Raw genomic sequence first — 20,044 nt, forward strand, 5'->3', positions numbered from 1 at the left:
ACTCTGACGTAGCGTGATGTTAGCCGAAGACATTTTACCTCAGGCCGAGCAAGAAAAAAGGACCTCACAGACCAAGATGTAAAAAAAATATTTAATAAAGCATATTCTAAATACAAAATGGGATTTATTCTTACATAGCATAGCGTTAACTGAAAGACATTTTTTCCCCAGGTGTCTTTTAGTGAGCCTTCATCCCCTTTTATCAAAAACACAGTGAGCAGAGGTGAATTTTAATGCTTGCACCCTGCAAAGTGCTGACTCGTGGAGAAAGCTCGTCAAGTGGAGAAAGGGCCTGCAACATTTCCATACGGCACTACCAAAGCCGTGGCTCAAAGCTAGCAACAAAATAGAACAGCTCAGGTCTATGTAAAGCTATGTTCCTTGAACAGATTTCAAGAGCTGAACTGTCACACTCCTTGGAGATGAAGGTTTAACAGATGTCAGCTGCTCCCTCCAAGGTACCTGCAGGTACAATGCAGCTCATTACCAGATTCCAGTTTCAAGGTTCACATTGGTTTGCTGCACTGATTAAACACAGCACCAGAGAAAGCTCGTGAACCCAAATGCAAACTGAAAGCACTGATTTCTAAACATAAGCAAGTCCTTTATTACAGCTCTGGATTTAATTTCACTTGGCAAAAGAACATAGCACAGGCATGTAACTAAACTAGTAGTGTCGCTCTAATAAAACAGCTGTGATTTGTGAATTTTAGGTAAAGCCAATTATTTCCTATGTAATTATAAAAATGAAAAAAGTGGAGTTTACTCAAAGTAAGATGTGTTAAAACGAGCCTACATTCAGTTTGCATGGTTTAGAAATTAGGCTCAATTTACAATTCAGGAACAATGCTGCTGTCAAAACTTTGTAAAAAAAAAAAAAGTTAAATTTTTTTCACATAAATGGAACCATTAAAGTTCTTTTTTTTGGAAACATTTCTGTAATAGTAGCATTATCTGTGACAATCAGTATAAAAAATCGTATGTGAATAACATTTTAGACAGTATGTTTGGACACCTAAGAGATACAAGGATACAGAGGCCTCTCTCCTCTGCTATGCTGAACTGTGGCACAGAGGGCAGAAGTCATAATTGTTTCTTTCTTTGGCTTTCATACAGTGCTTACACACACTGCACATCCAGAATCGACACTCCAGGATAGGGTCTCCTGTTGCAACACATATAGGAAGTTTCTCATCTCCACTGTTTAGAGAGTAAATAAAAGTATAAAAACACAGTTTTTAAGTAGCAACAAAAACTTATTTTGTAGACATCTGCAAACCACATAACACATTTAACTATATCCTAATTGTGTGCTTACAACTACTTACAAAACTGGTGATGTTTGTCTGTAAAATATTGCTTCTCTAATCAGATGTGTGCTAATTCCTTATAATAAGTTATTACATTGTAATAATTGCACAGTTAAAAGAGACAACTATGTAAATCTTCACACAACAGAGAACCATATAGTCAACAAATTAGGACAAGCAGATCCAAAGATCAAGTGAAAAACAGTGAAGGATATACAAAGGTAAGGCTCAATTGGCACCTGCACTTCTACTGCATTTATTCTTCTGAAGGGTCAACAAAAGTTATTAGTGAGTTTTTGTGAAGTAAAAATCAAACAAGTTAAATTCCTGTTCATTAAAAATAAATCTGATTCACAGTTTCCATACTCATATGTTTAATGCTTTTAGCAGAAAAAGATGTCAAAGACACCATTTTGGGTACAGCCACTCCAAAGAACTACCAGTTACACCTGACCTTTACTTTGATTCTTTCACTTGATATATTCACCTTCTTACACTGTATAGATTTAAGTAATTCACAAGACACTGTAGGGATTATATTAGTTAAACATTCACTCATTCCTATTGGCACCATATCACAACAGTAATGCAAACACAGTAACATGATTGCTAAGGTATCACGTGCCACTAAAGTGAAGGTCCTAAAACTCTTGTGCTTCACATGTACTTTAAATTAAGTTATAACCTGACAAGGTCCTTGAATACAGACAATCTCTATTCTCCCAGATTAGGTAATGTTGTATTATCCTTTCTGTGAAAGGGCTAACACTGGCCTCATTCTTGCTCAGTATTTGGTTCAAGCAGCAAAGCACCTAACTTGGTCACACAAAAACTGCTCAAACACAAATACAGATCACAGCAGCAAAGCAAACAAAACAACAAAAAGGTGATTTGTTATTGTATCATATAAATATAACCCACCTCTCAAGAACATCATCCAGATCAGATTTTTTGTTATTCTTAGGACAATGTCTTGTGAATATCTCTAGAGCAAGATCTTCATATTGTTGTCTCTGGTCTGAGCTAAGAGTTTCCAAGGATTCTAGTTTAACAAAGGCTTTTGAACACGTATCAAAAGCTCTATTTGCACATGCACAGAGAGCCAAAAGAGAATAGATCTCAACTGCAGGAATAATGTCTTCATAATCTCGCAAATGAAGAGCTAAGAAATAGAAAAGAAAAAAACAAGGATATCATTACATGCTTTCTGAGAAATGCAAGCTTCTATAAGAAATAGTTGCTATGAGTATATAGCATTAGTCTTGCCAGTAATTCCATTGGACAATACAAACCAAAGTCTCTTCATTGACATGGTTATGAAGCATGAATGGCTCAAAGCATTTCCAAAATCAATTAAAAAAAAAAAAAAAAAAACAAGGGGACTTGAATGACAACTGAAGGAGTTTTATTGATGCTGCGACACTTCTCTCCCTGACTTTTTCTTTTTTTTTTTTTTTTTTTAAACATGCTAGAAGTATTTGAAATGGACCTCCATTTTACTTGGAGAAAGTAGAGGGCACTATTTGCTTCTCTAACTCCCACAGATTCTTTCAGGAGCTCTACAGTGAGGTCTGATGTGAATTAAAGAAGAAACTCAAAGATAAAAATAAAAAAGTTAACAGAACAGATAAAAAAGCTGCCCAATTTAACAGGTAATATTTGGCAAGTTGAATTTCCATTGTAACCAATAATGTACTTTCCAGGTATCTTGACTACAGCTATTCTCAGTTCATTACATGGCTTTGTTTTAAATTCAAAGGATCTAGCAACAATAGGAAAATGTCAGCTATAAATGAAATTACGTGCTGCGCAAGCCTGTAAAATTAGAACAGTTTCTTTACATGCTTAAAAACAATATCCTACCTGTTTTAAGGGCTGCATCTACAGAACCTTTGTAAAGCTGTCTTTGTGCAAGTATGAAAAAGTGGTAAGCCTCAGCTCCTCGCCAAGCATTGTCTGCAAAGCGATTAGTTGAAGAAAGAACATCTTCTTCTAGCAAACCAGCCAACACTGAAGCAGCCTGAAAACAAGCAGTATACCAAGTAATTTTTTATATGAAACAGATACAGGAGGAAACAGGGATCTTGGTGATCATACCAACTGTTTGTGTTAGCTAGGGAAAAATATAAATACATGGACCTAAAATGGCATTTTACACAGTGCCTAAAAGGAACATACGGTGCAGATTTTCAAAGATAAATATCATAAACTTGTACAAATATATTCTGCGCGCATCCGCAGACTAGTTCATAGGTTGGATTAATATTCCATTTCAACACCAAATCTCTTAAAACTTTGTTTAACCTCTTTCATTTATGCATATGAAGATGTAAGTGCAAGCAGAAAAAAAATCATCCAATTGCTTCCCCTATACCTGGAGCAGTATCTCTCCTAAATTATAGCCAACTTATAGCCAACTTAGCTTCATCTAATCACAAAATCTCACGTTGGGACTGATACTTTCTCCTAAATGTTAGTAAAGTCAGAGTCTCACAGGAAAAAAAAATATCTGTGTTTCTTAGTATATTTTTTGTTGTTACAGTGAAAGAAAGATTCTTCCATTACAAGAACACATTAAACATAGGCAGCGAACTATCTACTAATACAAATGATGTGTTTAAAATATTATTTTAAACAATATGCCTTCATGGAAGACTAGCTTTAAGTAAAGAAATAAAAGCTTTTATCTTGAAAGGAAAGGCCTTATTTAAAAAGAAAATCCTCGGTTTTATTTATTCTCACTAGGTAGAATATAACTGTAAGCTTGTAAAAGTCAGGAAAAAAAGACTCTACCTCTGAGCTTTTTCCTTTTGCTTTTCCCCTTTGTTTATTTTGCATTTGTTTGTGGCCTTGCTCTATAAGTAAAGCTGATAATACATAAAGCTTTTTAACTCGCAAAGGCTTTGTTCTTTTCTTTGCCTCTTCATCCGCAATCTGAAAAAACAACACCGAGCAATTTACTGTAGATAGATACAGATATAGATAAAAGTCACTTAATTCTCTTGGACAGTTACACAGTTGTACAAACCTAGGAAATTATGCCAAAATTGATGGATGTTGTATTTGAATGCAATAATTTGGACTGCAAACACAACTATGAAGGATTAATCAGATGGCTCATACCCTGAAAGTCTCCTCACCACTGGCTAAAGAGAACATCCAGGATAACTATTTCAGATAGAGATTCCTTGAACTTAGAACTGGACTAATCTTGGCAGTATCCTGTATAATGGCACATGCTTACCACCTGCACATGGTTAGCACCAAGATAACACCAAGAAAATAAAGACAGCATAGAAATAACTGCGATTTTGGACTAGCTTATTATTTGATATAAAAATAAAACCTACAATACCTTGAACATGAGATTAGCAGCTTCAAAGAAATAATTGGCTTTACGATAGAGTTCTATAGCATCAAGGATTTTATTCTTTTCCAGTAAATGACTTGCATATCGGGCTAACAAGGATCCAATCTCTTTCATATTGTGATTTTTAGCCAGCTCCACAGCTTTATTCCACTAGAAATAAAACAGAAATCAACCTTAATTTTCCAATTACATTCTCAGAACAAGCTTTGCCATGAATAATCTGCAACATTTGCACACAGTATTTCATCACTATTTAGAATGAGGCTACTATACAAAAAGTAAAAAACAAGAGAATACCAATGCTAACATCATTGCCAATCATTTGATACAGCATGCCTGTGAAACAAATGCTGGACCTTGGTCCAAAACCACAGAGAAAGAAGTTGCTTCTGCTTTGGTAAAAGCAAAATCACTTCATTGCTGCTCTGTGGGACATGTGGATTTCAACACTTGTATTACTGAAACCCAGACTCTCAAAAGCACATCTAAAAGAGGACATCAACCCATGAGCTTGCAGCATAAACAATTAAACTTCACCTATCCTTCTACACACCTAATTTTTGGTCCATGAATTTTCTTATCTTCAACAGTTTAGCTACTGTTTTTACGCTGAGAAGTTCGAGACTCTTGACTGAATCTCATACCCAACAGCCTTTCAGATCCATCAGCTAGGAAACTGTTCACAACGCCAGCATTAACCAGCCTTGTACATCAAGCTCCTCATTGCCATTCTCACTTTCTCTCCTATTTGTGTTGATGCAAACGTCTGTGCAGGTGGATCATACTTGGGAACAGCGCTAGCTGTAACATGCTGATCATTTCTCAGAGTAGTTCTCTTCCAGCTACAGGCCAGTGCAGCCACAAGTACGTTTGCATCTGTATAAGGAAGGAGGGAGAATACAGAAACCAAGCAGCCAGAAGCTCTCTGGTCTTCCCCTCACTCCATCAAGAGGCATGGCTGCCTTCTGCTGACACGGAGCTAACTATAGCCTAGCCCTACAGAGGCCACGTGGCCACATATTTCTGTATGCTGAGCATGCTTACCACACAAACAGAAATAGCATTGCTGTAAATTCATATGGATTTGTCCTTTCACTGATCTAGCACTCATTTCAGATAACTGGCTTAAGAACGGAAGTATAAGTTTTCTACAAGTCCTGAAGAATCAGACAATTACAAAAACAAGGAATTGTATTTAACTGGGTGGTAGAATAAAAGCCTTAACTGCTAACTTACGGCTAAAGCAGGTTATCTCTTGTTGTCCTACCTGGTTGAGGTGTACACAGGTATCCACTGCATCCTTTGGTCGATTGCATTTCAGAAAGGCTGAAACAGCTTGTTCACACATTCCCACTCTTACAAACATATAAGCTATATCCTGAAAAAAGCATCAGCACCACGTTAAATTCACTTTCAAATTTTTACTATATTGAATAGTAACCACAACACCATTGTATTTTCAATTCCAAAAAGCTGGAGAAAGGGGCTGTTTGTTTTATGGACTCTGAAGATAATGTGCACTGTTGCCAATCTTCTGAATGGTATGCTACTTCACACACTAACTTCTGGAATGTACACTGCTTCTGAATTTAAAGGAAATGCTACCTTAAAAGTTTTCTTTCAAATCAAATCATACCAGAAGTACTGTGTTATTATTTACTATCCATCTCATGAAACTTTGCAATTACAGAGATTAAAAAAAAAAAAAGTGCTGCATCTTTCTTTGTTCAAACAACTAAAAACAAACCAAGTTAGCATGCTTTGCATTCTTCAAGCATTTTGGAGTAATCAATCATATCACAGGCTTAAATTAGTCATGACAATAGGTCATTTCAGGCCATACCACCAGCTTACCAGCTTTCCCTCCTTTCAGCAGAGGATCTCTAATTTTCACTGCCCATTAACATTCCCACCAGAGCTATTATGTAAGACATTAAACCAGTGATAGAAACCAGGACGAATTTTTGGAGGAAAAAAAAAAATCGTGTAAATTAGACAACAAAATGAAAGCTAAAGTAAGTATCCAGCCATGAGGAGTGACTCAGTGAAGCACAGTTATTTTAAAGACAAAGCCACAGGTGGAGAGGGAAGCAGTGAGTTACATCTTAGCCAACTTGACCACAGAACATGACAAATAACCACATCTGGGGAACTGGCCAATAAGGGAAAGGAAGAATGATGGAGAATGAAAACAACAGTATTATTTTAGGATCAACACCAAAGTAGCACCATTATGCTTAAGTAAGTAGGTCATATGCTGCATTCTTCCTTTGTTTTTCTCTTAACCCTACCAAGATGGGATACTTTAAATAAATAGTTCTGCACAAGTCAATGAAAAATAAAGGTGCTTCTTGCTTACAGGGAGTAATTTATTATTCTCCGGAAGCGAGTTAGCAAGATTCTCTAGTCCCTGGTAGTCTTCCAGCATGTAGTAACACTCAGCTAAACGTTCCTGGTTTCGTCCTTGTACATAATATTGTACAGCATTTAACCTAGTAAAGAAAAAAAAACATTAAGTGTGGTGCTATCTGACATATAGACACAAGTAAAACTTCCAACTGGGTAAGCCTTCTTCATTTGTAAATTTAAAAGTGCCATTTTAAATAGGTAAGGTTTTGTAGCTAGAATTTCACAGCTTTCCTAAAATGCACTGAAAGTTTTACTTTCAGAGATCATTATACTGAAGTAGTAGCAAGATTGATTTTCTGACTAGCATACGTCAAGGAATCAAAACCATATTCCCACACCTGCACAGATCATGGCTGAGAGTCAACAGCAACTTGTAGCAAAACTGAAAGCTTTGTTCGTGCCTCTGCACTCTAAAACACAAGTACTAAGATCTCCAAGTTCATCCACTTAAGTTCCCTAAAGCATCTAAAAAATCTGTTTACAGAATCTACTCAAAAGTTTTCACCTACTTTGGGACCCAAACTCTGTGATAGTACAATTCAGGTAATTGTGGTATGGAGCTGTGAAACACTTATCAGGCAGAAAGTTCTGGATGCTAAAAATTTACATAGGCTTAAAAAGCAACAAGAAAATTGTATGAAGGAAAATCTCCTTTCAGGTCATTAACCACTAACACACCACTTCTAGTTCAGTAAGTCTAGTAAGTAGTTTTAGCATTCTAGAAAAATCTATGGTTAGTTTTGAAACTGGTATTTAAATACTTTTCTTCTACTTTTTTCTTTTTAAGATTATTTTCTTTTTTTTAATACTAGCCTAGATACAGAGAGTATAACTGTTTGTATAGGTATTTCTTGCCCCCCCCTTCTTTGAAGGGACCAGACTTCTGACAACACAGATTGATTTATTTATTTCCTTAATTCTTTAGACAGTTCATCAACAACTGTCTGTTCAAAGGTACAGGCCACGATGGAACCATAAATGGCTGTGCTAAATCTCAGAATTCTAAAATTATGTATTATCCTGTCTTTCCTGACATCTCTGCCTCCTCATAACAAGTGTTGTAACCAGTTTTATTGATTCCTTCAAATTTTCCTGCTTACTGCCTCCTTTACAGAACATACCATTTCTGACGGTCTGCAAAATAATCTCCGATAGCATTGTGTGCTTGTTCAAGAAGGGCATCATCTGAATCACCCGAGCCAGTTTTCAATAGCTGCAGTACTCGAAACCAGTCTCCTAGTTTTATCCGTAGTCCAATTGCAAGATCTCTAATATAAACAGAAGATAGCAGGAGAAAGCCCAAGACAATAAAATATCGAACAAAAATATTGAGGAAAGTATACAAAAACATTTTCACATTCATAAAGCGAATAAAGTACAAACAGGTATCACAGTGATAACTTGTAGAGCTTAAACAATATTCCATGTAAGTAAATACTTAGAAGTAAGGGGAAAGGCCACGAGGCAAGGAATATGAATAATGAAGGATAAAGATGATACATAATAAAATTAATTTCAGAGATTTCTCTTTCAGATTCAAGCTGACTATGGATGAAGGAGAAAGACTTGGGAGTAATCCTTCCTTTTTATTATTCATAAATTTCCTACCATGTAATACTGGAATTTTGTGTGTGAAAAGGCTGCAATTCCACACATGGATAGGAAATAAGTGGGAAAAATATACAAACCTCATTTTAAAATACTCTAAACTTAAAGTGAGCTGAGGAATGCAATAGCAAGTCAGTGCAGTCAGCCAAATAAAGACATCTACAAAAAAAATTTAAATTGTATTTGAAAAACATGTTTCAGCCCTATTTATGGTAGGTCCTTCTCGAGTGTTTTCTAGTGGTGAAAAAGCACACAAGGTCAATTACAGAATCCTATTTTTGTAGCTGGAGAATAAGATGTTCTACTGTTGAAGAAACTAGTAAAAAAAATAAATCAATCTTTGCATTCTACAGTCCTATAATGGCCAAACTTCTCTTCAGCTATGTGGTGAGGAATGTGTCATATCTAAAAAAAAAAAAATAATCAGTTTCTGTGCAACTCAAGTGTTTATGAGACATTCCACCTCTTCAAAACAGCATACTCCCACAGGCTAATTATGTGCAAATTCTTCCCATTACCAGGATCTAGTATGAATCTTCCCCCAGCTCCTGCCTTCTTACTGCCTTCTGCTGCACACTGTGGAAGGGGGACACTCCTCATTTTTACAGCATGAAAGAAAATTATTTTTTTCTCCAACATTCCCTACTTTTTTGCATGACCACATTAACCAAAGCCTGAACATTTCATGTATGTAGAAGTGATTCGTGCTCTTCATGTTTGACCACCTCCTACAGGCTGCATCCAACAATTGCTACTTATTACTGAAAAAGGACAATGAGAAATACACAGTGCTCTAGCTAGCTAGCTTATAATTTTCAGTATTACTGTCGTTTTGCTTTGCTTTCATTCGTGAGCAAAAACCTCCACGAGTCCACAATTTCATCCTCAGTCCTTTCTGTTTCTCCAGAGACTACAGTTAATTAAAAGCTCCATTGTTTGGATATGTAATTGGAAAGAATGTGTACTTGGCAACTAGGTAACTAAGCGCAAACAGTACTTAAATTAAACATTAGTTTATATTTTTGGACTCCCAGATGAAATACCTACAAAATATTTGCTAGAAACATCTACAAAACACAGCAAAACCTAGAGCAGCTGAGATTTTGCAGTTTGTAATGCACTGATTTACATATCAAATTGCTTATCTATGGATACAACAAAGTTCTGTCTGATCTTGTTCTTTCTTTCCAGAAACTGGTGAAGAATCCTCAGTGCTAAATCAGCTATTCCTTATTAGTGCAGCCTTTTTTTTTTTTCCAGACATTTTTATTTTACACGCTGCTGAGATGACTACATGCAATTACCTTCTGTCCATATTCAAATACATTCTTTCAGCTTCTTCAAATCTGCTAAAATAGGCCGCCACTTCTGCTTGCTTCATTGACTCGCTCTGCAGGTTGCCTAGACGCTTTACAAATTTAATACCTTGATAATCCTTGCAGCGCACAAAAGCTTGTTCTGCGGTCTGCAGATCTAGCTTCTGAAGAGCAGCTTCAGCCAGAAGACGCCTGTGTGAAAAACAAACATAATACATACAAAATCAACTATAAAATTAAATGACAATCCATTTAACCAGTCATTATTTAAAGAAAACATTGAAGCTAGAGCTCCAGTAATACTCAGTTGTATTGCTAGCTAATTTTTTTCCCCAGTACGTTCTGTGATCTAATATGCCATCTGTACTTACCCCGTACTGATTCAAGGAAAGATATTCAAATTGCTAATATTCTTTTGTTCAGCAGACAGTATGACACTGGATTGGTAAGAAAGGACGGTATTTGAGTGTTACAGTTTGTCTGTGTGAAATCTGTGGGTAGTCTCAATGCAGCAGTTTAGATTTTTCTGCCTATGCATATCATAACTTTAAACCTTGATGGCAACTTCAGTACACAGGCTCTAACTAAATTGGCTGTGAAGAATAAATTATATTTCTAATCCATCTGGATGTTCTTTGTCCAGTTAGCATAGCAGTTTGGGAGAGCAGAACAGTTCAGGAAATGTACTAGTACTGCCTAACTGGTTGAGTTCTGCAAACAGAAAATTTCTACCTTCGGACTAACCTATACCCATCAAGTGGTTTGCAAGTTCCTAGAATTTTCTGCAAAAATAAGACTAGGTAAATTTAGATTATCTGCTTGACATCTTAAAATGAAGTTAATACAGCAGAAAACTAATAAATCCAATGTTATTGCTGTACTCAGCGATGTAAGCCATGCTTTGGCAGCATTAACTAAGTAGTTTTGCATCAATTTGAGAAGGTTAATATCACTGCAACTCAAATGCTCATCACTGACATCAGTGAAAAAATTATACAGAAATTTAATCAATGTGCAATACAATTCAGCCTTTTTATTGAGCTGCAGCAATAAGGGTACCATCCTGTTTTCATGTGGAATATATCTTCCATATAGTCAGCATTTCTAGAACAAGATTTCAATAAGGCCAAGTACAAGGCCCTGCATCTGGGCTGGGGCAATCCCAAGTACAAACACAGGCTGGGCAGAGAATGGATTGTGAGCAGCCCTGAGAAGACCCTGGGGGTGGTGGTTGATGAGAAGCTCAACATGAGCCAGCAATGTGCACTTGCAGCCCAGAAAGCCAACCGCATCCTGGGCTGCACCAAGGCCAGGCTGGACGGGGCTTTGGGCAAACTGGTCTGGTGGCAGGTGTCCCTGCCCAGGGCAGGGGAGTCGGAACTGGATGAATCTTTAAGGTCCTTTCCAACCCACACCATTTTATGATTCTGTAATCAGCTCTGTATACATGTGACATCCTATGTTTCCTTGCATACTGAAGGTCAAAGCTAATGGCAATTTTGGAGCAAGGTAAACAGCGTTTTGTTTTATATTTAGTAAGTGGATGGTACTAGCAAAAACCATGAACAACTTAAAAATTCCAGAACTTTTCAGCTAGTTCAAAATATTAGCAAAAATGAGGACTAACAAAAATAACACTTGATCATACATCCTCAAGCTAACAGAATTACAATAGCATTACAGAAGCTATCAAATACGTAGCTATCAAATCCTGATTTTCAGAAAGTACATTCTGAAGGCAAAACACAAGTAGATAGCTAAGGAATGCTTTTGTGGACAGACCCTTAAAGCAAGTTGTCTTAAAATTACTGAAACACTGGCCAAATTCCCCTCCAAACAGTTATAATTAATCAAGCTCTCAAACTTCCCCAACTCAAGCCAAATGTCCAGGATTTAAATACAATTGTTAACTTCAAAGAAGAGCCAAAATTACTACAGAAAGGCGCAGATACAAAAACAATCTCCAAAGAGTTAAAGAGAACTGGCATCATGCCACAGTTAACTTCGGAGTGAGTTTTAGCTTCTATTACTCTTTTTTCTTCAAATTATTGACTTACCCTTTAATTAGATATTGTGGCATTTATTCTTCTAGCACCTACAATATGGGACATTAAGTAGACTTCCAGAACTCTGTTTTTCACATTTACTCTTTCAAATTTGCTGTACAGAAATTAAGTTTAGCTTAAGAGTTGAGTCCCACAGCTCCTTTCCACAGATTATTTCCTTCTGAAAGCCTGTATCAAATCATGATTGATGTACCCTCCCCTTCATGACCTGTCCAAAACGATGCATGGTTAATTATACATGACTAGGAAGAAAAACTCACTTTCTGGAGAAACACACCACATAGCCTGAAACTGTCCAAACACACCAGTTCCAAAAGATGTAGGGAGCCAGGCTAGCAGGGGACTGCAAGATTCTCTTTAGGCCTTACATAAACACTAAAATACTCTTTCTAGGTGATTCAGCCTCAACATGAAGACATATTTTCATTGAGAATAACAGCCCTTCAGATTGCAGCTGAGCACTGTTATTTAAAAAAAAAAAAAAAAAAAAAAGATTCTCCTTAAAGTGTATACTGGTTGGCTGTTCTTAGTCTGAAGTTTTTTTTTTTTGTTTGTTTTTTACCTGAACAGCTAGTTCTGTCTGAATAGGAAAAAAAAATAGAAAAGAAAATAAATTTAAACAAAGAAAGGTGGTTTATTAAGAGATTTTTACCAAAGCCTGGGATGTGGATTATCTTCTATGAATTGGGAAGATTCCTCAATCCCAACTTCTTCAATCAGTGCTCGACTGTCTCGCAACGACCGAATCTCAAAATTGATGATGTAATCTTTGTTAGGACGTTCAGGATTCTAACACAATTAATAAAGAAACACAATTTTATTTTATGTTACATTTATTTTCACCTGTTAATATCTACTGTTCAAAACATTAAAACAAACACCGTTCCTGCAAAAATAAAAATAATTATACTTACCTTTAGTATTTCGTCCAGAAGAACAGATTTGATTTCTAAGTCTTCAAAGTTGCAAATATATCCAGAAGTTTGTATAGGTTCCTTAAAGTAAATAAGTTAAAAGGGAATTAACCTGTATTTCAATTAAATTCTAAACCAACCTGTTAGGTATATGTAAAAAGACTTCCTTCTTGTCCAAAGTAGGATTTAATTGCATTTCCAACAGGACATGAATACTAAAATTCTTAGCGAAACTGGTAATTCCATGTGAACTAATTAAAAATCCTTGTTTTCTGTAACTAGATTATGAGAAAAAGATAAAGGAATGCCTGCCGATATATAGATTCAACAAAACATTGATCTAAAAGTAACTTTACTAAAATCAGTTTATATTTTCCAAAGCATGTATGAATTATGCTACTGAAAATGTCATAAATGCAAGAAAAATGACAGCATTTTTTTAATCTTTGTAAGTGCAATAGTTCATTTTTATAGATTTTTCATCCTAAACAACACCCTCACATTAGAGTTGATTAGATTCTGAGATTTCAAGTTACCTATTTATATGAAGTTCGTATACATGAACATTTACCTAATTAAATTGTAAACACAAGAACAACACTATTCAACATAGAGCCATTAACTTGTAAGTGAATTTATAATATGAGTAGTTTTGTTCATATTTACCTCCGGATCCAAGTTTCTGAAGACATACATTCTCGTTTTCTCCATCATTGCAAACAAATCTGGATTATCTTTGGCCCATTTCATATCCCAGACATCTTTGCGTTCCAGTTTCAGCTGTTCACCTATGACTTGCTGCCCTGTACTGTCTACTACCCGTGCATCCAAGTCAAAGAAAGTCAAAACACCTGAAAGGTCGATGACAGCAACACGACTGGGGGAGCAGGGGAAGGAAAGGAAAAAAAAAAAAAAAAAAGGACTGCTAAATAATACTATTCAAAGCTATAAATCTGAAATAGTTTTTTGAGCTGGCACACTTGAATTAAGTTTCCCCTCTAATCTAATTTGATGCATTCAGATGCATATGGCTTTCATACAGCAGAGAGAGAACAGACACAGAAGAAAGATATTCTCAAAACCAAGGTTTTCATCTGCTCTAAGGATCTGGCCCTGGAAGGTTCTGAAAAGTACCTGGTTTTTATCCATCATTTTGAAGATGTTTAGTACTGCAGACAAAAAGTTGAGTAAACTACAGGTTCAGCCCTTCAAACTGCTTTCTTTAAAGAGACTAAAATTAAAAATTGAACCTATGTGCTTTTCATTACTAGGAGGAAGATTCTTAAATTAAAATATAGTGTGTTCATCTCTAAAACAGGATTTCTGATATTTCTACAAACAGTGTTCTTAATTTCTTTTTTCTAGACAATAAGAAGTATAATCCAATTAATCTTTTAAGGCATTTAGAAATTGAATTTTCCACATATTTTAATGTGTTACATTTGAAAGTTTCTAATTACATACGTTGTCAGGGGCTTATAGCAGCCTGGATTTACTGTTAGTAATTTACGACAATGCCATTTAAAAGCATTTTTAAATAGTGGAAGGTATTTAAGACACCCTAAATCTTATTAAGATCTCAAAAACAACTCATACAATTAACTTCAAAACACTTGTGGATCTGAACCTTTTCTATTAACACAAAACCATTGAGGAAGGTGACAGCTTGGGTTCAAAACAAGACTAATGCATCTATGACTAGATCGCGTTGCCTTTCAAGTAATCTATTTTTGGTCTATACCTGAAGAGGTGAACAATCTACATGCTCATTACAAATTTTGCTTGAAATTGTATTTTTTTTTTTTCTGAAGTGATTAAAATTGTCTTATGAGTGCTCTTTATTCAGCGTACTTTTGCCTTTTCTGCCAAGACTCACACTCTCATACAAAAAAAAAAAAAGTTAAATCTTAGTGGTTATCTACTATGTAGAAAGCATCTTCAGTATTGGCACAGCTGAAGCTTAAGGAAACTAGTCTTGGTAGAACCTTTACCATCAGCTACAGCTTGTAGCAGTGGAAAAATTAACATGGGATGAACAAACTTTCCAGGCATTAGAGGAAAGAGAAATAGAAAGAAGCCTTAGAGATAAAAAAAAAAAAAGTCTTTATCAATTCATGATCACAAAATGGTTATGTTTGGTTCATGCAATACAAAGATATTTTCCTGTATGTTTCCTTAAACCTCCTACATACACCTTAAGGAGTTTCATACACAAGGAAGCTCTAGTTGCTCAGTCTGTCACAGCAATCTGATGACTGGCCAGACTGATTACTAGTACATCATTAAGCAATCATTAATGCCTAACAAAATAAGTAATTTATACTGAAGAAAAGCTGTTGCCTAATTACTAGCATTTTCACCAAGATCTGTTAGCTGTGATGATAGATGTGATGTTGCCTGTGACTTACCTGGAGTTGCAGTTCAAAGACAGCTGATAAGGGCAGCAGTTCAGGGTATACTTCTGAACTATGCCAACAGTAGGAAGACTGTACCTCTGAATAGTGCCAGATTCTCTGCCCTAGAGAAAAGCAATGCTTGCTTATTTTTCTAAAAATACATAGCTTAACAAGATTTTCTTTATATGCTGTCCTAGACTAAAGAGTTGAGTCTAGGACTACTTTAAGGTAATCCAAACTTCATTCCTTTTCTTTTTTTCCTTGCATCCAAGAGGATATCCTAAGATCCTCATGTAAATTGCCCTTCACGTTTGACACATACTCGATAAACCAAAAAGCAGATTTGGCCAGGAGAGTCAGCAAATTTTGACCACTTTTATACTCATCAACTTTAACATGCTATCCAGATCTGGTCTCGTATGTATTTCCTCTCATTCCCTTCTTTGTAACCAAAGTCACTGATTAACTACTCTTTTCATTTGTCTTTCTCATTCTTACTTTTAAAGCACAAACAGAATCCTACAGTCAACTACTGACCCTTATACTTTCTTCATTTGTTTTCTTTCCAATCACTCACTGATTTTGTTGAAGCCATTCAAAAGATGTCATAAAAATCACTGGAGTAGGAGCATAGGAAAACACTGAGATTTTTCTTTGGGGGATGAATAAGATGAAGAGACAATGTTCTCTTCATATTTTTGTTTTCCCAGGTTAGTTTGCTTTACAGCCCACCCAGTATGTCTATTCATCTAATGAAATCACTCCTCTCAGATCAGAAAAAAACTACACATCAGCTGTATGGCATGATACAATACCTCACGAATTACAAATGTATAATACATAAATGCATTAATATATATAGCAAAATATATAAATGAAATATTTACAGAATCACACAGAATGGATGAGGTTGGAAGGAACCTCTGCAGGTTATCTGACACCTAGCACAGACTGCTCATTTTTACATTAGATGGTGAGCTCTTTTTGCAATCAAAGTCTGGGAGATTTCTTTTTATCTCCTACCTACAAGCCCACGTGAAGAAACAGAACACAACAATGCCATTAACTGCATCATCTGTTCACAGAAGAGGCCAGCAGCTGCCTAGAAATTCATTTGATGGCCCATGAGAGTCTTATCACCATGATAGGTAACAAAAATTCACATCATCATACATAATATCATTAATAAGTACATAGGAAAACTTTGTAAATCTTTGGGCATTATATACAGCCTAAAAGAGACTTTCCAGAACTCCAGTCACAGAAATAAATCCTGACCTGGACTTTATTGTAAGAATGGTAAATTAAACCCTACCTTTAAGTACTAAATTAGGCAACTACTCTATACTTAAATTACAAGTAGTTAGTAAATTAGCCCTCCTAAAGAAAGAGTTCAGGTTAATGGAAGAACCTGTAGAGTTATCTTTGCAGACATCTAGAAAGAGATTTCATCTAGGTAAGTTTAGGTACCTAAATGCATTCTGAAAGCCAATAAAAGCAGCATGTCCAGCCTAAAGAGAAGTTTAAGCACTTAGTAAGGAGAACCACTCCATCTAAAACCCAAGTATAAGTCTGTTATCTAAATCATACAGACTAACCCACCCTAAATTCCAAAAAACTTTTGAAATTATGACTGCTTATGTGTTAATTGCAGAAGAGTGTCCTGCCTACAAGAGCATGTGGCAATTATGTGGTGGTTTTACTCAGCTGTGCAGCCAAGCTCCAGAACAACTCTCTCACTCTCCCTCCATAAAGGAAAAGGGGGAGAAAATATAATGAAGAGGGCTCAAGGGTTGAGGTAAGGACAGGGAGATCACTCAACAATTATCATCGTGATGGGCAAAACAGACTCAGTGTAGGAAGATTAGACAAATTCATTGCCTATTACTACAAGCTAGAAAATTGAGAAACAAAGAAAAACCAAAAACACCCTCCCCCATCCACCCTCTTCCATCTTCTCCCCAGAAGCAGCACAGGGGAGCCAGGGTTGCGGTCAGAAGCTATTTTAATCCTATAACTTACCACAAGTAGTATCTTATCAGATGCTGTTATTGCACAAATTGGATCTCTTGTTCCCTGAAAGTATACAGGCAATAACAACAGCAGTTTTAATACCACAATAAGAATGTACCTCTAAAGAAAAGTCATATTTAAGTATACAAGAATGTTGCCAAATACTCACATGAAAAGGGGCTATCAAACTTAATCATTATACAGTAAATGGATTGCTTATGATATTAGTAACCTTTGGTATAGGAAACATAACAACAGTAGTAGTAATAGCTTCCTTTCTTCTCCTGCCCCTCCACCAGAAAAAAAAAAAAAATAGAAGAGATATTTAACATAAAACACAATAAGGCAACAATCCCTGACTTGAGACCTGTACTTAATTTCAGAAATATAATGATGTGTGTGTGTATGCTTTCAGAAAGTGAAAAAGGCCAAAAATACTGGAATAGATTACAAGCATTGGAGTTTCAACAAGCTTACATTTTGTTGAAGCAAGCTGCTTCTCCATTAACTCTCCACAGTACAGTATAAACTTGTTCCTAAGTTCCATAAAGTTTTGCGTACATTTCCAGCAGTACATAATGATAAAACAACAACATACTAACCAGAAGTTAGAAAACTAACACTTACATACAAAAGGTAGAAGTAAAAGAAAGTTGACATAAAGTAACTGCTGCTAATAATGAAAACCTATGCAAATGCATAAAGAAATGCTACCTACTAGTCTTTCAAGCTACCAGTGATACAATAATAAGCTAGCTAAAAAACAGTGCTCACTTCAACAGCTTTGCTGTAATCAAGTTGTCTATCTGCAGATCCTGAAGGTGTGTCATCAATATGATAAATCCTGTAGAAACAAAAAACAAAAACGGTTTAGCGGGTGACATTGGCAGTAGGGTGATGGTTGGACCAGATGATCTTGAAGGTCTTTTCCAACCTTAATGATTCTATAAAATATGGTCACAGGAGATAGAAGATTTATAAAAGGACTCAACAGCATCTCTATGAAAGAAAATATTTTTAAAAAATCAAAGTTGCAAGCTTGTGGAGGTGACAAATGTTAGTGCCACTAATGAGCGCATGGGAAGAAAAACTTTTGGAGGATGGACGAAGACAGTTTTGACTTGCTTAGTCAGAGAACAACAGCCCATACAGAATTACAGGTCAAAGATGCAGTCAGACAAGACTGTATTTAAAGAACTAGCTGGATAAAATATGCCTTAACAGCCACTGATACACAAGCAGCAGTTAAAGTTATCAGAGTGAATACAGCTGCCTAGAAACTAAGGATACAGAGTAAGAAATAGAATTTAAAAAAGCATTAGACATACAGCTAGCGTGTTATCTGAGAGACTTGGATAACAACCACACACTTGTCACAAAAAACTATAGGCTTGCAAGTCAACAAATCTGAGTAGAAAAAATAATGAGGAGTTCATATTTTAATGTGTGGGATAGTCCAACCTTTATCAAAAACGGTATTTATGTAAAAGAAGGAAAATGAAAAAGCTTGAAGACAAACCTTTCCCTGCCTTCTTTTCTGGTCCGTGCTACCTGATTAATTTCCATTGCTGTGAGCTTCTTGGCCACACGATATTGCCAGACGTAGAACGCTTCTTTTGAAGCTGCTATCACATGTGTTTTGGTCATGGTGACAAATAACGGCCCTGTTACAAAACCCAAATGGTTGTGAAATTAGAGCAGCAAGTATTGGACTATATGCTAATTTGTAAAATTTCTCCCAGATGGATGAAACCATACCTCCATAAGTTAAAGGACAAAAGTTCTCATTAATTGAAAAGAAGTTTCACTGTTGCCTTGTTCAGAGGACTGAAGAAAGTACTTCAAGGCTCATTTTTAAAATCAATACTTTTCTCCCTATTATTTCAACAACTGTATAAAATACGTAATTTTTTTTTAGGATAATGCTCAATTCAGGGATTTCTCAAGTGTCTAACAAGACCTGTATAACGTGGAACTATTTTAAGTATTTGTAATTACTCATATACAAATCAAAAAAAAAAAAAAGACTACAAAGTTGACAATAGAGAAAATATTCTTTGATTAACACAACTTTAAAACAGTTAGTAAATTTCAAGTTAGTCAAGACCCAAAAATACTATTTGTATCGTAGTTAATAGCTGGGCCAAAGAGCAATTATTCACCTGCATTGCAGTAAATTAAATACTTACTAAATATTTACTTTATAGCATCCAAATATCACTGTGCAGGAAGGCAAGACAAGTTCTTTATTTTATCCCTAAAACCATATAGGCACTTAACCCATTATGTTATTATTTATATATAATATATAATAACACTGTCTTGGCCGTATTGTGGCATTTTTTCTTTCAGAATTTTGTTCTATCTTCCTCAATACCAGCAAATGCATAGAAAATACATAGCAATGAAAAAACACCTCGGAAACCTATTAAGTAAATCCCTCAACACCTCCAAATTTCACAAGTAAATCAGTATGCCACCAGATGAACAGGAAAATTCAAGCTTGTAACGCAGCCTGTCAGCTAAACATGTCACAGAGAACATGCTGTGAGCACAAAATTTCACTCTTTCACAATGAATCTCCTCAGTTTTTCTGTATTTTAGCACAACGCGGAACTCTGGAGGGAGCTATAAGCCTGCTG

At 35.9% G+C, this 20,044-nt stretch overlaps 1 protein-coding gene across 3 annotated transcripts in view; it reads right to left on the reverse strand.

Moving 5' to 3' along the window:
* Nucleotides 1–77: 77 nt before the first annotated feature.
* WDR35 (WD repeat domain 35) overlaps nt 78–20,044 on the reverse strand; it is a 39,734-nt gene continuing 19,767 nt past the window's right edge. For all 3 annotated transcript variants that reach the window (XM_027455277.3, XM_027455276.3, XM_072036477.1), the window contains 16 exons: nt 18,922–19,066; nt 18,177–18,246; nt 17,412–17,465; nt 15,402–15,511; nt 13,660–13,870; nt 12,994–13,074; nt 12,732–12,868; nt 10,002–10,205; nt 8,211–8,357; nt 7,040–7,172; nt 5,948–6,058; nt 4,666–4,830; nt 4,104–4,244; nt 3,174–3,330; nt 2,232–2,472; nt 78–1,200 (listed from right to left, as the gene is read on the reverse strand). In XM_027455277.3, coding sequence (XP_027311078.3) covers nt 1,053–1,200; nt 2,232–2,472; nt 3,174–3,330; nt 4,104–4,244; nt 4,666–4,830; nt 5,948–6,058; nt 7,040–7,172; nt 8,211–8,357; nt 10,002–10,205; nt 12,732–12,868; nt 12,994–13,074; nt 13,660–13,870; nt 15,402–15,511; nt 17,412–17,465; nt 18,177–18,246; nt 18,922–19,066 — 2,255 coding nt within the window. In that variant the 3' untranslated portion in view covers nt 78–1,052. The remainder of the gene's footprint in view (nt 1,201–2,231; nt 2,473–3,173; nt 3,331–4,103; nt 4,245–4,665; nt 4,831–5,947; nt 6,059–7,039; nt 7,173–8,210; nt 8,358–10,001; nt 10,206–12,731; nt 12,869–12,993; nt 13,075–13,659; nt 13,871–15,401; nt 15,512–17,411; nt 17,466–18,176; nt 18,247–18,921; nt 19,067–20,044) is intronic.

This window comes from Anas platyrhynchos, chromosome 3 (assembly GCF_047663525.1).
Source record: "Anas platyrhynchos isolate ZD024472 breed Pekin duck chromosome 3, IASCAAS_PekinDuck_T2T, whole genome shotgun sequence".
NCBI lineage: Eukaryota > Metazoa > Chordata > Aves > Anseriformes > Anatidae > Anas > Anas platyrhynchos.